Here is a 19429-nt window from a genome sequence, read left to right on the forward strand (position 1 = left end):
TTTACAATGGTCATATAATGGTCGTGTCTTTTGGAGTCTCTGCACAACATCATCAGCACAATGCTTTCACTCCTACCGATTGCTCGCCGCCCAATAGCTTTGACTGCATATCGTCGTGGTTCGAGGGGCTACGGTGTGCTTCGTGCTGCGCCACCAAGACAATATCCCGGTCCAGGACCTATAACATCTTCTTTGATGAGCATTGCAGGGGCGGCAATAGTTACTTGGGTAGGTCGATCTATGTCAATACATTTTATGTTTCTTAAGGTTAGAGCAGACGTTCTACAAAGTAATATGGGACTATAAACCAACTGCAAAAGCACTGGAACCGCAGGTTAGCGACGAAGGCTTTCTAATCCGATGCTGTCCGACGATGTAATCTGGCACCTACAGCTACGCATGCTAGCTGTGAGAATACATCGGCGGACATGTACTCGGTGCTTAAACAAAGTAGTTGCTGACAATTTTGAAGCTTCTGCCAAATCCCACACAGGAGTTAGATGAAGATTATCTCCAGAGTTTGGAATGGTGTATAATGTATGACTAAAATCCAGAAGATCGCTGTACAATTATCGAAGGATTCAAGGAACGTTTGTAGTATGTGAGAAATTATTCTATAGTGTAATCAATATCCGGGATAAACCATCTGGATCCGTCGCGTGTTGAACGATGGCTCTGTTACTTTCAACCAGCTACTGAAACTCCTCTTCGGCTGCGTACCACCGTCTGAAACGAATAACTGGGCTGCCCGAGTGGCTGGGGTTGCGGAGAAAGAGATGAACTCCCTGAAATACCTTTCTCGCCAGTTCGATGTATTGGCCTCCCCAAAGACACTTCCATCAACCCCAACGAAAGAAGAATTTCGACAGCTCGCTTCCTCCTCTGAACCACCTCTAAAGCGAGTCAAGACGTGGTCCACTAGATCCTTCCTCGTCCAGGGCGCGAGCTCATCGGCACATCCGAAGCGCTCTCGCTCATCGCCCACAGTCTCTACTCTCGCAACGACGGCCATTTCCGTGACCGAAAACAAACGCCAGAAACACGCAGAATCCCTGATCAGCAGAATATTCTACCTCAGGGTCCTGGCATTAGCATGGGATTCATTTCGTGCAGCGTGGACTTCATTAATTCACGGAGGACTGCTGCGACAAAGCATCAACAAAGTTCCGGCCCCGGAGGAGAAATCTCTGTTATTAGAAGAAAGCTCTGAGAGCTCTGACGACGACTCACCCCCACCGACTGCTCGCAGTTTCACTTCATTAACATCCTCCACCAGTTCCGATTCCGACCCAATACCACTCGAATCGAAGCTACGCACCCCATCTATCACAGTCCATCCTCCTTCCGATTCAGTTTCCAGCACACGGTCAGCTACACCAACACCGGGAACGCGGAAAACGCCCTTTCATGCGCAGAAAACGCTTGTTCTTGATCTCGACGAAACTCTCATTCATTCTACGACTCGACCCATTAGCACTGCCAACAGCTCTGGCCTTTTCGGTTTCGGTGCTCGGAAAGGTGGTCCGGGCCATGTTGTTGAGGTCATGTTGGGCGGAAGGAGTACTCTCTACCACGTATACAAACGGCCATTCGTCGATTTCTTTCTCAGAACAGTGCGTATATCATTAACTACAACCTTGATTCACCGCTAATCGATTCGTTCCAAGGTTTCTGGCTGGTATACACTGGTGATCTTCACCGCGTCTATGCAAGAATATGCAGATCCAGTCATTGACTGGTTAGATGCTGGACGAGGCATTCTTGACCATCGATTGTTCAGAGACGTAAGTTCCGTTATGTTTAATGTCTCATTGCGTCCCTTTTGAACACTATGTAGTCATGTACCCAATTACCGAACGGCTCCTACACTAAAGACCTTGCCGTCGTTGAGCCCGACCTTGCACGTGTTTGCCTCATCGACAATTCACCGATTAGTTACAGAGTTAATGAAGGCAAGTAGATAATATTGTTCCTTGAGCTACGCAGACTCTAATCAATTCCACAGCTAATGGCATACCTATAGAGGGATGGACTCATGATCCATCTGACGAGGCTTTGCTAGATTTGCTTCCTGTCTTGGACTCTTTACGCTTCACTTCGGATGTACGTCGAGTGCTTGGACTGCGCAATGCGACTGGAAGTCGTGGTCGCTCATAGCATTTACCTCGCTGTTCTTTAAGTAGAATTTTTCTTGGGCTTTTCTTCATACTGCATTACAGATACCATCGCATGTTACGATTAATCTAAAGTGTCTTGTATATTTACTCCTCGCTATCATTGATCTGCTTGCTCTCGATGTTACTCCAGAAGTAACTCACTCACAGTTCGTGTAGTGCGCGTGTTGAATTCATATTGTGATACATTATGATAACTTAAACATTCTCAGTGGTGATCATTCGTAAGTAGATAACGAAAACCAAAAAGGTACAATGCGAAATACAGATGAAGGAAAAAGGGTGGTTAAATGAAGGAGTTACATAGCCATTGAAGCTTGTAATTGTCTGAGTTCTTCCTCCTCGTCGATGGCTTCTAAGAAGAGCTGAGTTTGTCAAGAAATACAACGATATTATGGTCAGATACACACCCGGTTCCTCAGCGATATGAGGTCGATGTAACGGGACATGATCTGCTCCCCGTAATCGTTCGTCTAATTGTTCTTGTTCTAGGTCGTTGAGCTCCTGCAATAGTTCATCCTGTGGCAAGCGTATAAGCCCGAAATTGATAATTGATAGTCAAGAAACTGACTTCATCCACGTCGCCTAAGGCGGAAGGACTCGATATTATTTCTGAAATCTCTTGAGCAACCTCCCGTTGCGCATTGACTTCGTTCATCGTTGCATCCACTTGGTCGACCGTCCTAAACAGTGCAGCGGATTATTAGCACTAGTAGCAACAAGGCATATAGAAGGAAGTTCTGCTTACATGTTTCCGTGTATCACCTTGAGTGCATCCGCTGCTTTCTTCATTGCAGCCATCGTCTCTGCGTTCATATTAGCAGACTCCAATGTGTTGACTTGCATCTCCAGCTGTAGCCGTGTTCCATGTAGCTTATCAAGCTCCGCCTCGCTCGCCTTCTTGCGCCTCAGGGCTGCTGTAGCAACTGTTTATCCACAAGCTGAGTCGACGATCGTCAATGACATTCAAGGACAACAGCTCCAAACCTGCTTTGTTCGTTACGGCATTTGCTTTTGCCTTCTTGACCTCTTCCTCAATCTTCTTTAGCAGATAATCCTCCTTCCTGTCTATCATTTGAAGTTGCTGTCGTAGGCCAATGATCGCATCTCGAGCAGACTGTCTGGGGTCTCTGCGTGTACCGAACCAGCTCATAAAAGACATGATGGTGAAGTTAAAGAGAAATGTTTGGACTCGTAGCGTTGGCAGGGAAGTGGTCGCTGCGGCGTATGCCCGTAAGTAGAACCAGTGTGAGGTGTGATAGCAAGATGTTCTTGATAAGGAAATAACGTTGTCACGTCATACAATTAGCATGTGACGCTAACACTTCACGCGCGCGTCTTTGAACTTTTAGCTTCAGTCACTACTCACAAGTTGAGGTATTGGACGACGATTACAGAATACTTAGACCTAATGACATATTCTGAGTCCTTCCTCGAGCATCGTACTAAGGTCTCAACGCAGGAGTAAGTATAGTTCAACGGTAAACAATCGATACTGCTTGCTTGATCAGAAATACAAGACAAATTTAAAGGATCATCGGTGATTTCGGTCCTGCAGCTGCACTGACGCGTAGGGAAGAGTGCTTCGGTGGTATCGGTTGGACATGGCCAAATATAATTAGCAAGTATTCATCTAAGGTATCGCAAGCAAGAACGGCTTCGAGCAATAAGTCCTAGCCATAGTTCAGTAGGATTCACTACTCTTCCTTATTTTTGATGTCGCCTGAATCGTCTTCATCTTCCCTGCACAGTATCATGATATCCGTCAGTATGATACGCATGTGATGGAGGACACAACTCGGCTCATACCCTTCTTCGTCACTCCGAACATCAGTTGCGCCTTCGCCAGTTACAACTTTCCAAGCAACGCGGACTATCATTGTGAACCAGATCATTTGTATAAACTGTACGGGACACATTGATACTCAGCAACTACAATGAGAATTGACTCACCTCTAATACAAGCAAACAAAGGTAAAACATGGTATGAGAACCCAATGTATGATAATAACCGCGTTCTGGGTCCCAGTCGAAAGGGATTAGACGCCGCATATCGAAGATGGTGGACTTGATGGCGATAGGGAATAATACGTGTCGTGTAACGAACCATGTAAGCATGAACGTGCCAAAAGTCAAGTCAGGATAAATTTGAGGTAAGTTCAGATACCGCAGCATTTTGGCCAGCTTCAAGCACGAACATGAGAAAATAAGTGAAAGCATCAAAGTATGGACGTACTGGTAAGAATATATCGCACAGATCCATGAGGAGCATAATGAGGCACCCAATACGGGTGAGGTTGTAGTAATAGCTTGCCCACATGAGGAAAACGGTGATAATATGATGGGTCATCATCTGGACATGATCTTTTCGTCGAGCCTCGGCATTGAGAATTAACATTTGGTGTAAGTAGAAAGCAAGTTGAGTGAGGTAGTATATTTTGACAGGAGCGGCGAGAGCAACATGAGGGTAGCCAATCCAGGCGTCAACAGGGTCGAGCACTCTGGTGGGGAGATTCCTATAAACATACTAGAAAGAAGGATGTTAGTGCCGAAAAAAAACGCATCGAGCAGCCTACCAGTCCGAATCCCCATTGCAGGGTATAGTACACCACGGACCAACCCTGCTCTGCGAACCTAAGCACACTGCGGTGTAATTTACGGCGTTCAGCCTTTGTGGGGATGAGCTTTGAGTTGGAATAACCGTTCCCGTTTGTGGACACGCTGGTATTGCCATTTGGTTTGCCAGTATGTTTGCGCTGCAACTGGATATCTCTGGATAGCTTCCATCTCGCGAACGGCTCGAAAACTCCGAGACGAAGAGCATCCCGAAGGATAGCATATACAGCAATGATGGTTATGACGAGCCACAAATCTTTCGGGTCCGTCCTGTAATGCTGTGAGTTTGGAAAAGAGTCGGGATTTGCTGGAGTGTCTGTCGGAGAGGACAATGAAAAAAAGGGAAGGAGGTATTGCGGAAGCTTTTGGGACAAGTCCATCGTAGAGGCGTGACTCGTAGAGAGATTGCTGACGGCGACGTTCCACACAGGCCACGAACCAACCAAGGTTATGTACCCAACAAAAATTTTGTTGAGAAACCACGACGCGTCCAGTTTTTCCCAGGGTCTACATACCCATCGCGAATTGGTTCATCCATCTTTGTTCATTTTCTTCTATCACTAATCGTGATAATGGCGTCGAATCAACCAAACAGCACCCTTTATATCAACAATCTCAACGACAAAGTACACAAGGATGAGCTACGTCTTCAGCTTCTTGCACTGTTCACCACATATGGTAAGGTCATCGACGTTGTCGCCTCTAAAGGTCCAAAGAAGAAGGGCCAGGCTTTCCTCGTTTTCAACGATCTTGCTGGTGCAACTACAGCTATGCGTGCTTGCGAGGGGATGCTGTTCTATGATAAGCCCATGGTATTTCATGTAGCTTATATCTTGAGGACCTATTTACTAAATTTGATCGTGTAGCACATTGACTACGCGAAAACTAAGTCATACGCAACTTCACGTAAAGATGATCCAAATTTTGTGCCTCCAAATGCCGCCAATGCGAGTTCTTTAATCAGGGATGGTGCTTTGGAAAAAGATAAGAAGCGCCAGCGGGAAGCAGACGATGAAATTGGGAGGCAAACAAAACGAGAGAAGGCAGAATCAGATGATGAAATGGAGATTGACGATGATGAAGACGATGATGACAATGATTCTCGATTGAATAGTGTAGTAGCTCCAGGTATGCTCTTGCTGCGATACGCGGGTATACCTGCTGAATGTACTCACTATTTCACAGGTGTAATTCCTGCACTGGTGGATTATCCTACGCCCCGACTTTTCTGTACAAATCTGCCGCTTGAGGTTTCAGACAGTGTTCTTTCTGTTCTTTTTCAACAGTATGTCCGTCCTCTATCTCGTTCATGTCCCTTCCGCTTTTAAGTATGGCTTGTAGGTATCAAGGATACCAATCTACACATGTGTCCATGTCGCCGACCCCAAATGCTGTTGGATCTCCGGTCAAAATGGCCCAAGTAATATTCGAGTCAGCAGAGCTTGCAACTGTGGCAAAGGAAGCATTGGACGGGTATACGCTGAAGAAGGACTGGATAATGTCCGTTCAATATGTGTAGCAGAAAACAATCTTTTTCGATACTACAGATTGCATTACATTAGTCAATGCTCTATTCGAGTCCAGCACGCCCATCAGCTTTCCGTTCTTGACCTTCCCAGCCTCTAACGGTTCCGTTCGAGACGTTTACCAGAACGAGTTCCGGGTGAAGGTTGGGGTTTCACCGACACATCGCCTCCTCTCGAAGGCAGAAGCATCTCCGGAGTTATCATCATTTGCATCATTTGGGCTATTGCTTCTCGAACAATGGGCACTAGAATAGCTAAACCTCTGAGAGCACGTACACACGACCAATAATTAAATAAGACACTTAAGACACAGATCAGGCCACCATAGTGCTGTGATAGGGGCCATAAAGAGAAATATTGCATACACTGTTTATGAGCCTCTTTCCTCTAATTCTTCTAGACGAGCAACTTGTCTATTAAGTTCCAGACCAGTCAGAAAGTAGTACTGAGTAAAACTCAAAACTTACCTATCCCTGACAGCCTCCTGCCACCTCTGAAGTTTTGCAGTCTCATTAAGCTGGAACCCATAGATTCGTGGCTTATACCTCTCAGCCTTCATAGCAACGCTTGCAGTACTGATGTTCTCTCCCCCGCCTTCAGCGATAGCGGGATCCATGTCCTCGCGTAGGCGTCGCCTAATTCTGTTCTCTCCCTCTCTATTTCCGCTTCCAGACGTAGAGCTAGCGCCAATGTCAGTCTGGCCAGTCTTCGGTGGTATCAATGTGGGGTAAACGAGGAAAAGTAGGTGAGGAAAGGTAGTGCCGAAATAAGCTCCGTCGATGGATCCATGCCGGGACGATTTGGGAGAGTAAAGATCCTCGCAGCGGCCACAGTAAAGTTTGACTGATTTTTCGTAGGGGATGTCGGTTAAGCCGACCGGAAGAAGAGGTTGAAGTTGGCACATCACGCGTGGGCATCGACCAAATTCTGCACGTTTATACTTTTCAATCTGTACGGACTGAGATAAATAACCTTGAATAAAACGTTAGGGCACGCACCATCTTGGTCAGCCCTCGAGCAGTCACAATCCATCGTGCATGAATGAGACCGTATAGAAGTCTAGCCTGAACATCCAAATTTCCGCGCGATTCATCCTGGATATCATCATCTGTTTGTTGGGTCAGTTATTTTATTGACCTGGAGCATAATGACGCATACCGAGCTGGTCTGTGATCAAATCGAGGGCCTGTGTGTAATTTGTAACCTCGTTGTTTAAGCCAGTCAGGTTGAATCTATCCAGGATAAAGTCTTCATCAACTTCACAGAAGTATTCATTCCCTTTCGAAGATAGAAACCATGAGATCCACTGCATATAGGATTAAGTCGTGGACATCTGTCAAAAAGGGTGTTTTGAGCGCGTACCGAGCTGCGATGAAAGAAAGTCAATCCAATGGCTAAACTTGCAGTGATAGTCGCACGAACCTGGAATAGTCGGAATCAGAACCCGTAGATACGTCTTCAACAGCTCGGTGGAGCATTGTAATTTTATGGCAGAAGGCAGGAAAGGCAGTTGGCACGTTACAATAGGTGACACGGTGTGACAGTCGCAACACTTCGCAACATCAGCACTATAGTGAGTGACTCATAACCAAGTCTCATAATTGTAACCATACTATATTTAACTATTTTTCATACGATATATCTAAAGCCTTCCTCTGTGATGCCTTTCTCCCTCTCCTCTCTCTCCATCTTTTCATTCAAACGGGTCAAGCTCATTTTAAAGACCCAACACATGACAATGCCCACCCCGGCACATGCGATGCAGATCCCATAAGAGTTTCGATACGTCGGTCCCCACATCGTAGGAAATACATACGACCCAGCGACGTTTCCCAGTTGCGAAAAGGCATTCATCAAGGCTAAAGCAACAGCCCGTTTGGAGGGGGGTCGAGGGAAAGAATTGCTGATCCATGCATAAACTACCACAAATCCCGCGTAAGATTGAGCCATTAAGAAGCTGAAAGACAGGTCACCACAAGAAGACAAGAAATGCAATTGTACTTACAGTGAAACATAACGAGCCGCTGTGTTCATGGTGCCGATTGCAATGATAAACCCTACTATGCCTAAGCCAAATGAAGACGCGACATGCCAAAATCGCTCCTTCGTTTGGTCCGAATGCCTTATTTCGGTTGTATTTTAACAACGGTACAGTCACCATGGAAGAAACGCACCGTGATAGGAAGAATGCGGCCAGCGAAGCGAACGCAAATGGAGGGGCGCACAACAAAAGCGTCACAGTATTGTTGAAGCCCAATGTTGCACTACGCTGAATGTTTAGTTTTCCCTTGGTTAACGAACCAAAAGTTTTCTCCGACCTTAAAGTAGGGAAATAGGCGTTGAAACTCAGTGAGACGACCTGCGTTACAACAGGTTCATAAGGATTTGCCAATCGAATTAATATTACATACCTGCGCGGTCATAGCAAGAGACATCCACCATACTCTCCAGTCACTGAGGGCCTGCACTAAACCCGAGCTTTGCCCGCCGACCTCAGTTTCTCCCTGATCTCCGACACCGGCATCTTCTTTCATTCGTTGCACAGCTAGTGTTCGTTCCGAAGGTGTTAACCATTTCGTCGTAGTAGGAAAGTCCGGTAATATGAACATAGCGCAAATGGCGACGAATACTGTAAGAGATCCTTCAATGTAGAACAACCATCTACAAAAGAATGTACTAAGCGTTTCAAAAATCAACAATTGAAGGTTTCCTACCTCCAAGCCGCATGTCCAAGGGTACCTTGCATCCCACTTAGGATACCCGATGCCATGAGAGAGCCTACCAGGAGAGGTAATTCAGTGATTGTCTCGGGCCATTATACAGATAAACCTTACCAAACGCGTTCGATATCAGATTTCCACAATATAAGATAGCAGTTCGTCGACCAATCTCCTCGCGCTTGTACCACTGAGCGAAGATTAATGATCCAGTATAAGTCGAAGTCGGAGCAAGAAATATATACTTTGGATAGAAGAAACAGGGCTCCAGGGAAGAATGCAGCTTCCACGAACCCGAGAAAAAACCGCGTTAACAAAGCGCCGACAAAGCTGCAGTAAGATTTATCAGGCAAGCGTGGTCATTGAATAAAAGCGGTACATACTTGTTCGTGATACCTGGAAATTTTACTCGGTCAACAATTTGTAAGGCATTTTCTTTTGTCTTCACCTGTCAGACACGATATCATCTTGTAGAATATGTCACTGGAAGTTCACTATATCTGCTTAAGATGGACTGACCCCCCACACTGCCTAAGAATGACTGTGAATGCAAATCGATCTTTGATGTACTGCTACTTACCATGCAACCTGGTAGATATAGAGATGGTTTGCCGATATAGTTAAGGAACATGTTTGAAGGTATCTGCATTATGATATATCCGACGTAAAGGATTGAGAGCTACTTGTACAGTAGGATCAGCCAATTATTCGAAAACAGAATATGCGGTTTACCAATGTAGCGAATTCCTGACCTTTGAGATGCAGATCAGTCTCGAAACCTCGCAGGCGAGCCGCTCTATGGTCTACGAGTAAGAATAACTAATGTCAGTATCCTTCCTGGGTACATACCCAGCGTTGTTCCTGTCCACCTATGCTGCTCATTAGAAGACGGCTGCAGTACATATTGATCCGCACATACATAGTTGAGGATATAGATTGGGACGAGCACGCCGAGTATCCTCAAATCGATCTTCCATAACAACTTGCGTTCCAGGGCTAATCGCGCCTCCCGACCTCCAAATTTCGCATCGGGGTCGCTCTCGTCGACGGAAGCTGTAGTTTCAGTGATTTCAGCTTTTTCCTCGTCAGCGCCAGTGTAATCGCTCATGGTGGGTAGGAAGGAAAGTAGGTCCCCAGGGGAAAAAGGGGAATCTTCGGTTCCATTGCGTCTTCTTTTAAGTTCTTTTGAGTATATTGGAGTCAATTGGAGTGTCAGGCGGCTAAACCCAGTGGCACTGGCCCACTGGGCAGTTGAGTATAACAGTTGTAGCAAGCACGTGTCAGCGCGTGATCCTACTCGACGCGTCTTGCGGATCAACAATCAATTGAACAACGTTCACTTCGGTTGCATCCCAGTCCATTGAGGACGTGGACCCGGCTTTCTGGAACAACTCAGCCTCTGTACACCCTATAGCACTACGTCGCTCAAGTAGACTGTAGGCTCTATTGGGTGTCCTCAATCCACCTTACTTAACAGCATAATACCAGATAATACCACATTTCATACTATGGATCACCTCGACTTAATCAATGACTTCATTGAATCCCTTCCTTCTCTCGTCAAAGACAGTGTTCCAGAGGATCTTTGCTGCCCAATATGCCTCGTATCCTTCGAAGATATCTTCAAAGACATGTCAACTGAAATACCTTTAGGAGGGGTTACGATGCTGCCATCTTGTCGGCATATATTTTGTCGGAATGAGTCTGTGCTTTCTCAGATCTTCAGCCACTACTGCTTATACATCGTTGTAGCTTGACTGAATGGATACGGAACATGGTGCATAACGCCTTTTGCTTACCCTTTGTTCCTGACACAAGAATTGACCCCTGTCCTATCTACCTCAGCATGGAAGTTGTCCATCTTGCCGGCGTGTTTTCCTCGATATCCGACCGCCTTCAGACTCGGATGGAGAGTCCTCCGACGGCGGTGAATATCTTCCAACTGAAGAGGACGAAGAGGAAGAAGATTTGTATCTGCTCGATACCGATGACATGCTCGAAGCGGACGAATTTGACTTTGAAATGGAGGAGGTGGACTTGGATATATATCAAAATTGGGAGCCTACTGATGTCGAGGACAATATCGAGGATGTATCTTCGGAATGGGGTCTGACCGATGGAGATTCCCTCTCAAATTCAGACGGTGATATTAGCTTCGAAAGTGACTCAGCTCCTACTCACAGTGGTAAGTCTGTCTTCGTCCTCTGGAGAATACTGGCTTAGCTTACCTCATGACTCCGTGGTTATAGACGACAATGTCATTATTCAACAGGATGCAGACACTAATCTTGACATTGACTTTTCGGACGAGGATGAGAAATAATACTCGGAGATTTATTTTTAAGAGCTCTGAATAAAGCATATTAACTATCTTGCATACTGAATCAAGATCAATTTTATGTATCGCAGCTAAAGTTACTCTATTGAACATTGTTGAGTATGTGGTTCACTCTCTCGCCTTCATTCTTCTCTTTCCAGACCCCGGTATATTTACCACTCCACTTTAGTCCCTTTCCCCCGCCTTTCACCCCCAATTGTGATTTGAGATATTCTCCAATCGTTTTAACCTCCTTATCATCAGAACCTACAACCATGACCACAGTAGTACTGCTTGTTATCTGCGCTGAAGGAGTTGAGGTAAAAACGAGTAAGTAGGGAATCTGAGAATGTGCCATTTGCTCAGAGAAAGCAACTGAGATGGCAGATAAAAACCCGAGAACATTACCACCATCGTCAGTGCGATGAAGATGTTTTCTGAAAATGTAGCCGTCATTTCCAGATCCAACTGTAGCTTCAGATGATAATTCGGCGCTAATACGTTTCGCTAACTCCAATTCCAAATCCGTGATGTGCTTTTCAGATTTCTTTCGCTCATCCACTACTTGAGATACACGCTCCGGTACCAACGGTGCACCACAGCTTAAGATAGAGGCGGTACTGGTCAGAAGGTCGTGTGCGGAAGTCAGATAGTTAATCAGGCGAGGGCCAGATAAAAAATATAGCCGAGCGGATGTAGTGTTGGAGCGCGACATGGTATCGGTATGCGGAAGGAGGAAGAGCTGAAGGTTATGGATAGTTGGCAGATGAGTTCCACAGCATCTGGAGTAAATATTTAGGTATACATGGTATAGAAATCCCCGAATGAAGATTGCTCACGGATTTCGGTCCACGCCATCAATAACGACAACTCGATTCACTCCACCCGTATAATCTGAGGGCAAACCTTTTCCAACAGATCTACCACCTATCACAACTGGAGCGGCTTTCTTATCCCGATCAAGCTCTTCCACTTCGGTATGGACTTGTCTGCCTTCAAATACTAGACGATTGGCTTCCGACTGGATGAACCTAATTTCTTCAACAGTCATTCCATGAGGAACTTCGATATAACAGGGAGATGGGGCGTTTGTTAGAGACCAGGACAGAGTAGGAAGATTCAATCGAGTTTCTAGGAGAGCAGAAAGAAGATGCTGAGAGGTATGCATAGACATCTGCAAAGTATCTGAATACACTCTTAGTAGATCTGCAGGTCTCAACAAACGTACATGATCATATCTTCTATCATAATCATCTTGTCCTAAGGCTGCAGTGACCGTAGACCCAGGAGTGAAGACTAACAAAGCCGATTCCAAATCTCCCCCCTCGACCTTGACATAGTGCACAGCATGCCCTCCATTTCGCTTGGCTTGCAAAACAGACCACGTCTTGCCATCTGAGGTAGTGATAACACCAGTATCAGTAGGTTGACCGCCTCCTTCCGGAAAGATTACTGTGTCATGCAGAATGACCTCTAAGATCGGTTCATTGGGAAGAGTTGGAGCAGATACTGCCTTCTTGGTTTTCTTGCCTGCGGGAGTTGATGGCGGCTGAGATACAGTACATGCAATCACAATTGTTTCTATCTTTTTTAAGAAAGGATCACCTATGGCAAATCGATTAGTTCAAGACGAAGATGTACAAAAACGTGGAAGCACGTTGACAGGCCAAAATTCCAACAGGGACACTGATACCAGTACCAGGCGATGGAATTTGAAGGGTTGGAGAAACTATTCTGAAATATTCTGCAGGAGTAGAAGGAGGAGAAAGAACTACAGTGCCCATACTGATTACTATGAACGGTATATCAAAGGGAGGAAAGCAATTATGTATGTAAATACTATAGCATGGGAAAGCCTTCAACCTTTTGCACTTCTAAATTCCACTGCAGATATTCTAGACCTTCCACTCATATGTATCATGCTTCATCTGCTATTGAGACTCGAACAACTGGCGAAATCAGCCCTCTCTTACCCCACCACTCCGCCGGTCAGCTTCGGAATTTCATCGATGCTATAATCACTGATTGTTTGCCGACAGAAGAAGCCTTTGTACTTCAAGATTCAGATGATACTAGAGCATCTTTCGGCAATGCGGAGCTCAGGGAAAAGCTGGAACGTAATTTACTGCGAAAACTGGACACTAAACTGTCGATTCTCATACTGATTTATGTGCTGAATTGTGAGTTGTGTCCTTATGTTAACGCGAGTAATTTTCACTCAATTTGACCAGACATTGACAGAAATAATGTGGCGTATGTCCTCTTTGGTCATTCACAAAGACTTTCATGATTCAACTGTTCTCAGCGCTGCCCGTCTGCGCGGTTTCGAGGAAGACCTCCATCTAAATGGGTCGCAGTTTGCTACCGTTTTGTCCATCTTATATATAGGCTATATCATTCTCCAAATCCCTAGCAATATGGCCTTGAACTACATTGGTAGACCTTCACTGTATCTACCCGGATGCATGGTATACACGCCTTTCGAACACTAATGGCATACGCTGACACTCTTGTACAGGCTGTATGGGGAATAATGTCATGCCTTACTGGTGCTGCTACCACGTATGTTGCAATGTACTGATAGGGCCAGGATTGCAACTCAGTATTCTTAGTTACTTCGGTGTACTTTGTACGCGGTTCTTTCTTGGATTCGTAGAGGCTGCGTTCTTCCCAGGAGCGTTAGTAAGTTTTCAATTTTTGCTACGATCTTCCTCCATCGCTCACGCGTCTTTCGGCTCAAGTTCCTTATTTCAAAGTGGTACAAACGCAATGAACTGTCTCAAAGAACTGCTTATCTTTCTTCGGGTAGCTTGATTGCCAGCGCAACTGGGTCACTGATCGCTTCAGGAATTCTTGGTCTTATGGACAATAACCTCGGCGTCGCAACTTGGAGATGGTTGTTCTTCATAGAAGGGGGTCTTACGGTCTTCGTCGCGCTATGTGCGGCCTTTATTCTTCCCGATTTTCCGGAAACATCCTCTGGATGGCTCAGTCCTGCTGAACGAACACTTGCGATGCAGCGGATGCAAGAAGAGAATCATTATTCATCCACATCTGGTGATCACAATCAACTGAAAACCCAGCTGGATGGATTGCGATCCGCTGTAAGCGACCCTAAGGTGTGGTGGCTCGCAGCCACTTTAGCCAGTTTGACCTTCTCCTTATCATGGAATGCATATTTTCCAAGTATAATGGCTACCATCGGATACAGTCCCACCGTCACCCTTCTGCTTTGCGCCCCTCCGTGGTTCGTAGCCACTGCAATCGCCATCACTGTTTCCCGGTCAAATAATTTCTTCTATATCTGATGATCTTAACTGATATCAGTGACAGCCATTCAGATTACGCTGGAGAAAGATGCTGGCACATCACATTTTCTATGGTAATTGGAATCATAGGCTTCACTCTAGCTCGTTCCACGATGAATGCAACTATTCGTTACATATCTCTGTGAGAGAATTTCCCATTCTCCCCGGGCCATTTAAAAAAAACCTAATTGACCACCTCTTTCATAGGTTTTTTATAGCACAATCGTACACGGGCCATATCTGCTTTCTGGCATGGGCTAGTGGTACTGTCTCCCAGACTCCAGCCAAACGAGCAGTCGCTTTGGCCTTGATGAATAGTGTTTCATCAGTGGGCAATGTGTTTGGATCGTAGGCTGTTATATATTCTTTCGAAACAGAGGGTGCAATACTAATACCAGTCTTTAGTTACATATGGCCAACCAAATGGGGTCCTGAATATAACCATTCATTTCTTATTTGCACGTTCGCGAATGCGCTGAGCATAGCGATGTGTTGGGTGTTCCGGAAACATTTGGCGAACTTGAACAAAGCAGCCGCAAAGAAAGAAGCTCTTGATAACGGGGTAGAGGGCTATAGATATATCCTCTAATCATCATTATACGTACCTACTTAGATAGTTTCTCTGGACTGTTAATAGAACGTCCGGGTAAAGCTCGGGACTTCGTCGGACTGATTCGGCCCGAGATTGTAATCGTCACCGGACGCTTCAAGTTCAACTGCTGAACTGCATTTCGTTCAGAGCTATGTATTGAATTTGAACATATCTTTCTTCCCAATCGTCATCAGGATGAAGAAAATTCCCCTTGATAATTGGGTGTTCACTCAAGTTGGGGGTGGCAAAGGAACTAAGAAGGATGAATATCTACCAGCAACGGGACCCACAACTGTTCACGTCGAGCTCCTGAGAGCGAAACGAATTCCCGACCCAGTACGCACTTTGCATTTGACAATTATTTTGTGGCTCAGTTCCCTCGCATCAGTTCGTTGGTCTTCATGAGCATGACGTGCAATGTTAGTGAACATGAAATTCTATCAGTCGTGGTACAAATTTACACATTCATGGTCATTCTACAGGGATTGGTGAAAGTGATTGGATTTTCAAGCAAATATTTATACTCTCAGAGGATAATGCTAAATTTTCAAACATCGATCTGGTCTTCGATGGTCTTGACACTTTTGCAGCAATTACCTTAGTGAGCCTATTCCCGCTTCTGAGTCTTTAATTCAATGAACCACACAGAATGGAGCGCAAATCCTTGAGTAAGAATGAATTTCATGTTCTTCCTCGTCTCAATCGTTCTCTTGCCCAGAACTGCCAATCAGTTTGTTGGCCATCGTCTCAACGTCAAGTCAACTCTCAAGACTGGAGAGAACGAGCTCGTGCTGAACTTTGGCAGTGCTTTCAAGAAGGTTGCATCAATTACTGTGTGCTGAATATATCTCATCCTTCAAACAGGGACGTGATATCGAAAAGCAGCACGGAAAGCTCAATCTATGGAATGGTGATAGTAGTCGGCTTCACGTACGTATCATTACTGAAATGAATCTGCGATAACCGAACCCTTCTGCAGGTCCGCAAAGCACAGTATAAGTACGTTCACTGCTTGAATATAGTTCATATCCCAAATTGACAACTTGTTAGCTACGGATGGGACTGGGGGCCAATCTTAATGAGTACGATCCATCTTTGCTTCAACGGTCATCGTAGGGCGATATCAACAAGTTATCTCTAGCTGTCGGACCTTGGAAGCCAGTCTACCTTGAATTGTACAAGAATCGGATCTCTGACCTCGACATACGAAACGACGTCTCCAAAGATCTGAACGTAAAAATGACCGTCGAAATGTCTTTCGCCAAGAACACGCCTGGGCAAGCGTCTCTCGCTCTCAAAGCTCCCGATGGCACAATTGTCGCCTCAGATAGGAACATCCGGCCTAACAAAGGTCAGACCCGAGCTACATTCTCATTTAGCCAAGGAGAACTACAGCTCTGGTATCCTGTGGGATATGGTACGCAGCCCATCTACAGTGTGGAAGCTGACCTCTTCGACGAAGTGAGTAGTCGAAACGTCATCGATGTAATCGTATAGACCGGGTCGTCAGGATGGTACACTCTTGGATTCAAAAACACAAACGATCGGCTTTAGGCGAACACTCATAGTCCAGGAAAAGCTACTTGATCAGCCGGGATTATCCTTTTTTTTCGAGGTCAATAACGTCCCAATTTTTGCTGGAGGGTCCAACTGGATTCCCAGTGATTCATTTGTACGTGTACTGAGTTTCGATAATATACAGTATACGTTATACTGATTTTGCTGTAGCTCACAACGTGAATAAGTCTCTTGTTTAGTTTGTTCAATAGAAAGTCATTCGTATGGATCGTAGGATGACTCCAGATAGGTATAGAGACTGGCTTAAGCTCCTGGTAGATGGAAATCAGGTTAGTCAGGCTCGGCGAGCGGCCTTCAAACACATTTATGCTGAGCGTATTCAGAACATGATACGTGTATGGGGAGGAGGGATATATGAGGCCGATTCCTTTTACGACATTTGCGATGGTGGGTACCGTTTCCATGAGCATCGTCACAACCTAAAGTTTTCTGTTTTTTTGTAATGCAGAACTCGGCATACTTGTGTGGTAGGTCCTCTGAACTTTTACCCTACTAGTCTAATGTAGGCCTAAATCGTGACAGGCAAGATTTCATGTTTGGCTGTGGCCAGGTCCGTCCTAGTGTGTATTAAAATACCCTCTTTTGCACTAATCACTGCAGTCAGTATCCTGCATACGACTCTTTCTTGGCTCTTGTGAAGGATGAAGCAGAATACAACGTGAAACGACTGCGTCACCATCCATCCCTTTCCATCTTTGCCGGGAACAATGAAGGTATCAATTGTCTGCCTTCCTTGCCAAATTATGTACTCCCCTAACGGATGTTTCAGACTATCAAGTTGCTGAATCTATGCACCTCGAACTAGATTACTCTGACGAGACTTCAGATTTCCGCAAAACAAATTTCCCTGCACGATATATATATGAACGAGTACTACCCGAAATTGTGGGACGCCTATCCGATATACATTACCATAGGTCTTCTCCTTACAGTGGACAAGGGAAGGCTTCAACTGATCGCACCTTGGGTGGTGGGTATTACTGCTTTTATTATTAAGTTATCGTATCTTTTGCAGCTTGAATATAGATTTACACCAATGGAACGTCTGGCATGGAAGCCAAGAACCATGGACCAACTGGGACATTCTAGCGGGTAAGATGCAGGCGTTGTTGTTTTCGCCCGGTGTTGCTCATGAAACCTGTCAGGACGCTTTGTATCGGAATTTGGAATGGAAGGGTATCCCAACATACGCACCGTTGACTACTGGCTTGGGGGTGAAACTAAAGAACGTTTCCCCCAATCACGAATCAATAACAGTCACAATAAAGGTATTTCCGAGTTACGTAGATTCAGCCATGTGATGAACAGATCAACCTTCAGCGGATGGGTTCGAAAGGCGATTGGAGTTGTATCTCGTGGAGAATTTCAAGGTACACGCGCAGTGAATTCGGCACTGAGCACAACTGAACTTTTCCTGAAAGCATTCATTTGAAATGGAAAGGTATGTATTCTGAATCTTCTTTCTGACATGTCGCACTTGATAATCATGTGCTGTAGCTACGTTTATGCAACGCAGATAATGCAAGCCGAGTGTCTCGCTAGTGCCTACCGTCTTTGGCGACGAAACTGGGCTGGGAGAGGCAAAGAATATACTGCGGGTGCGTTAGTATGGCAAGTCGAATCAATCGTTTTTTCCCCCTGGAATCCTTGATGTCTTTGTGCATAGGCAGCTAAACGACTGCTGGCCAACAACCAGTTGGAGCATTGCAGATTACTTTCTTCGTCCCAAGCCGGCCTACTTCTCTATTGCGCGTGAACTTCGCCTTTACACCGTGGGTATCACAAGGAAGGAGGTCACCACATTTGCAGACGAGAGATCAGCGGCGGATTTCACGATTGATACTTTGTTCGAAGTATGGGGCACCAATAGCACTTTGGCCGCGAAGAATGTCACTCTGGAAGTCTTGTATCATGACCTTCATGATCCTACATTCAAAGACGGATGGACCAAGTGCGCGCTTCATTGTTATCGCTGATACGTGCTGAACCTTCTGTAGAGCTGTCAACCTTTCTCCGAATTCCAGCACTGAGATATTCAAAGGGTCAGTGAATGCATTACCACCAAGGACTACGAAGAGTCAAGTCCCGAAGATTATTGTGGTATCTGCCCGTTTATTGGACGAAAATGGCACGGTTCTGGCACGCTACTCGAATTGGTGAGAACATGCAAGATCCCCAAGGAGGAGGACTTACTGCGACATACAGGCCGGAACCCTATAAATTCATCGACTTTCCCAAGGACGCCGGATTTAGCGCTGAAATATCCGCGGATGGCGAATCCGTCAAGCTATCTTCGAAGCGACCCATGAAAGGAATCGTTCTTGATGTAGAAGGCGAGGACGTGAAATGGAGTGATCAGGCGATAGACTTGATACCGGGAGATGACCAAGTCATTCATGCTGTCGGACTTAAAGGTCGCGGCGTTCAAGTCAGGTACGTGGGAGATGGAGCAGCATGAAGAGGCAGTCTATTGTGCGTACAATATGAGTGTCGACGTCTATGGTTAGTGCAGGCATGTAAATTAGGATGACAAGTACAGTAAACAGATACCAGGAATAAGGATACGTGATACAAGTGGAAGGAGAGCATAATCGGGGGAGA

At 45.5% G+C, this 19429-nt stretch overlaps 10 protein-coding genes across 10 annotated transcripts; 5 read left to right on the top strand and 5 right to left on the bottom strand.

Annotated features, from left to right (window-relative positions):
* Window positions 1–776: 776 nt before the first annotated feature.
* Window positions 777–2157, top strand: C8R40DRAFT_1158393 (NLI interacting factor-like phosphatase-domain-containing protein; the record flags this gene model as incomplete). Its single annotated transcript, XM_046229729.1, has 4 exons — window positions 777–1613; window positions 1668–1784; window positions 1838–1952; window positions 2006–2157. The coding sequence occupies 4 exons, from the start codon at window positions 777–779 to the stop codon at window positions 2155–2157; spliced, it is 1221 nt and encodes a 406-aa protein (XP_046090842.1).
* A 183-nt stretch (window positions 2158–2340) lies between these two features.
* On the bottom strand, window positions 2341–3652 carry C8R40DRAFT_442592 (Snf7-domain-containing protein). The gene is made up of 6 exons (XM_046235081.1): window positions 3544–3652; window positions 3162–3445; window positions 2923–3100; window positions 2746–2857; window positions 2585–2693; window positions 2341–2529 (listed from the first exon to the last, which is right to left on the bottom strand). The coding sequence occupies exons 2-6, from the start codon at window positions 3334–3336 to the stop codon at window positions 2474–2476; spliced, it is 630 nt and encodes a 209-aa protein (XP_046090843.1). The 5' UTR covers window positions 3337–3445; window positions 3544–3652; the 3' UTR covers window positions 2341–2473.
* A 219-nt stretch (window positions 3653–3871) lies between these two features.
* Window positions 3872–5170, bottom strand: C8R40DRAFT_1158395 (TLC domain-containing protein; the record flags this gene model as incomplete). Its single annotated transcript, XM_046229730.1, has 5 exons — window positions 3872–3917; window positions 3984–4078; window positions 4128–4358; window positions 4411–4701; window positions 4751–5170. 5 exons carry the CDS (start codon window positions 5168–5170, stop codon window positions 3872–3874), a joined length of 1083 nt encoding a protein of 360 aa, XP_046090844.1.
* A 133-nt stretch (window positions 5171–5303) lies between these two features.
* C8R40DRAFT_1140451 (uncharacterized protein) lies at window positions 5304–6322 on the top strand. Its single transcript, XM_046229473.1, has 4 exons — window positions 5304–5602; window positions 5657–5918; window positions 5976–6075; window positions 6132–6322. The coding sequence occupies exons 1-4, from the start codon at window positions 5363–5365 to the stop codon at window positions 6307–6309; spliced, it is 780 nt and encodes a 259-aa protein (XP_046090845.1). The 5' UTR covers window positions 5304–5362; the 3' UTR covers window positions 6310–6322.
* C8R40DRAFT_1083108 (casein kinase II, regulatory subunit) lies at window positions 6323–7867 on the bottom strand. Its single transcript, XM_046227229.1, has 5 exons — window positions 7739–7867; window positions 7475–7623; window positions 7315–7424; window positions 6784–7265; window positions 6323–6729 (listed from the first exon to the last, which is right to left on the bottom strand). Exons 1-5 carry the CDS (start codon window positions 7792–7794, stop codon window positions 6687–6689), a joined length of 840 nt encoding a protein of 279 aa, XP_046090846.1. The 5' UTR covers window positions 7795–7867; the 3' UTR covers window positions 6323–6686.
* Window positions 7868–7888: 21 nt separating this feature from the next.
* On the bottom strand, window positions 7889–10303 carry C8R40DRAFT_1140458 (sugar transporter). Its single transcript, XM_046229474.1, has 15 exons — window positions 9953–10303; window positions 9883–9902; window positions 9766–9829; window positions 9614–9712; window positions 9553–9564; window positions 9482–9500; window positions 9417–9429; window positions 9279–9363; window positions 9151–9223; window positions 9031–9094; window positions 8728–8977; window positions 8635–8675; window positions 8491–8580; window positions 8322–8438; window positions 7889–8273 (listed from the first exon to the last, which is right to left on the bottom strand). The coding sequence occupies exons 1-15, from the start codon at window positions 10139–10141 to the stop codon at window positions 7946–7948; spliced, it is 1464 nt and encodes a 487-aa protein (XP_046090847.1). The 5' UTR covers window positions 10142–10303; the 3' UTR covers window positions 7889–7945.
* A 238-nt stretch (window positions 10304–10541) lies between these two features.
* On the top strand, window positions 10542–11356 carry C8R40DRAFT_1165997 (uncharacterized protein; the record flags this gene model as incomplete). The annotated part of the gene is made up of 4 exons (XM_046230780.1): window positions 10542–10735; window positions 10786–10810; window positions 10879–11218; window positions 11283–11356. The coding sequence occupies 4 exons, from the start codon at window positions 10542–10544 to the stop codon at window positions 11354–11356; spliced, it is 633 nt and encodes a 210-aa protein (XP_046090848.1).
* A 97-nt stretch (window positions 11357–11453) lies between these two features.
* C8R40DRAFT_1165998 (uncharacterized protein) lies at window positions 11454–13134 on the bottom strand (the record flags this gene model as incomplete). Its single annotated transcript, XM_046230781.1, has 4 exons — window positions 11454–12132; window positions 12190–12524; window positions 12579–12955; window positions 13008–13134. The coding sequence occupies 4 exons, from the start codon at window positions 13132–13134 to the stop codon at window positions 11454–11456; spliced, it is 1518 nt and encodes a 505-aa protein (XP_046090849.1).
* A 27-nt stretch (window positions 13135–13161) lies between these two features.
* C8R40DRAFT_1083115 (sugar transporter) lies at window positions 13162–15328 on the top strand. The gene is made up of 10 exons (XM_046227230.1): window positions 13162–13338; window positions 13390–13530; window positions 13582–13603; window positions 13656–13818; window positions 13869–13912; window positions 13963–14032; window positions 14092–14633; window positions 14684–14800; window positions 14866–15006; window positions 15064–15328. The coding sequence occupies exons 1-10, from the start codon at window positions 13197–13199 to the stop codon at window positions 15245–15247; spliced, it is 1566 nt and encodes a 521-aa protein (XP_046090850.1). The 5' UTR covers window positions 13162–13196; the 3' UTR covers window positions 15248–15328.
* A 117-nt stretch (window positions 15329–15445) lies between these two features.
* On the top strand, window positions 15446–19286 carry C8R40DRAFT_1034367 (glycoside hydrolase family 2 protein; the record flags this gene model as incomplete). The annotated part of the gene is made up of 24 exons (XM_046223425.1): window positions 15446–15586; window positions 15639–15669; window positions 15733–15851; window positions 15899–15918; window positions 15969–16068; window positions 16115–16180; window positions 16230–16249; window positions 16301–16332; window positions 16392–16711; window positions 16761–16926; window positions 17024–17097; window positions 17152–17215; window positions 17277–17295; window positions 17351–17378; window positions 17433–17541; window positions 17598–17798; window positions 17855–17920; window positions 17974–18096; window positions 18149–18198; window positions 18250–18269; window positions 18326–18443; window positions 18499–18779; window positions 18826–18984; window positions 19034–19286. 24 exons carry the CDS (start codon window positions 15446–15448, stop codon window positions 19284–19286), a joined length of 2580 nt encoding a protein of 859 aa, XP_046090851.1.
* Window positions 19287–19429: the final 143 nt, after the last annotated feature.

The sequence above is a fragment of the Lentinula edodes genome (genome assembly GCF_021015755.1).
Source record: "Lentinula edodes strain Le(Bin) 0899 ss11 chromosome Unknown C8R40scaffold_3, whole genome shotgun sequence".
NCBI classification, from domain to species: Eukaryota; Fungi; Basidiomycota; class Agaricomycetes; order Agaricales; family Omphalotaceae; genus Lentinula; species Lentinula edodes.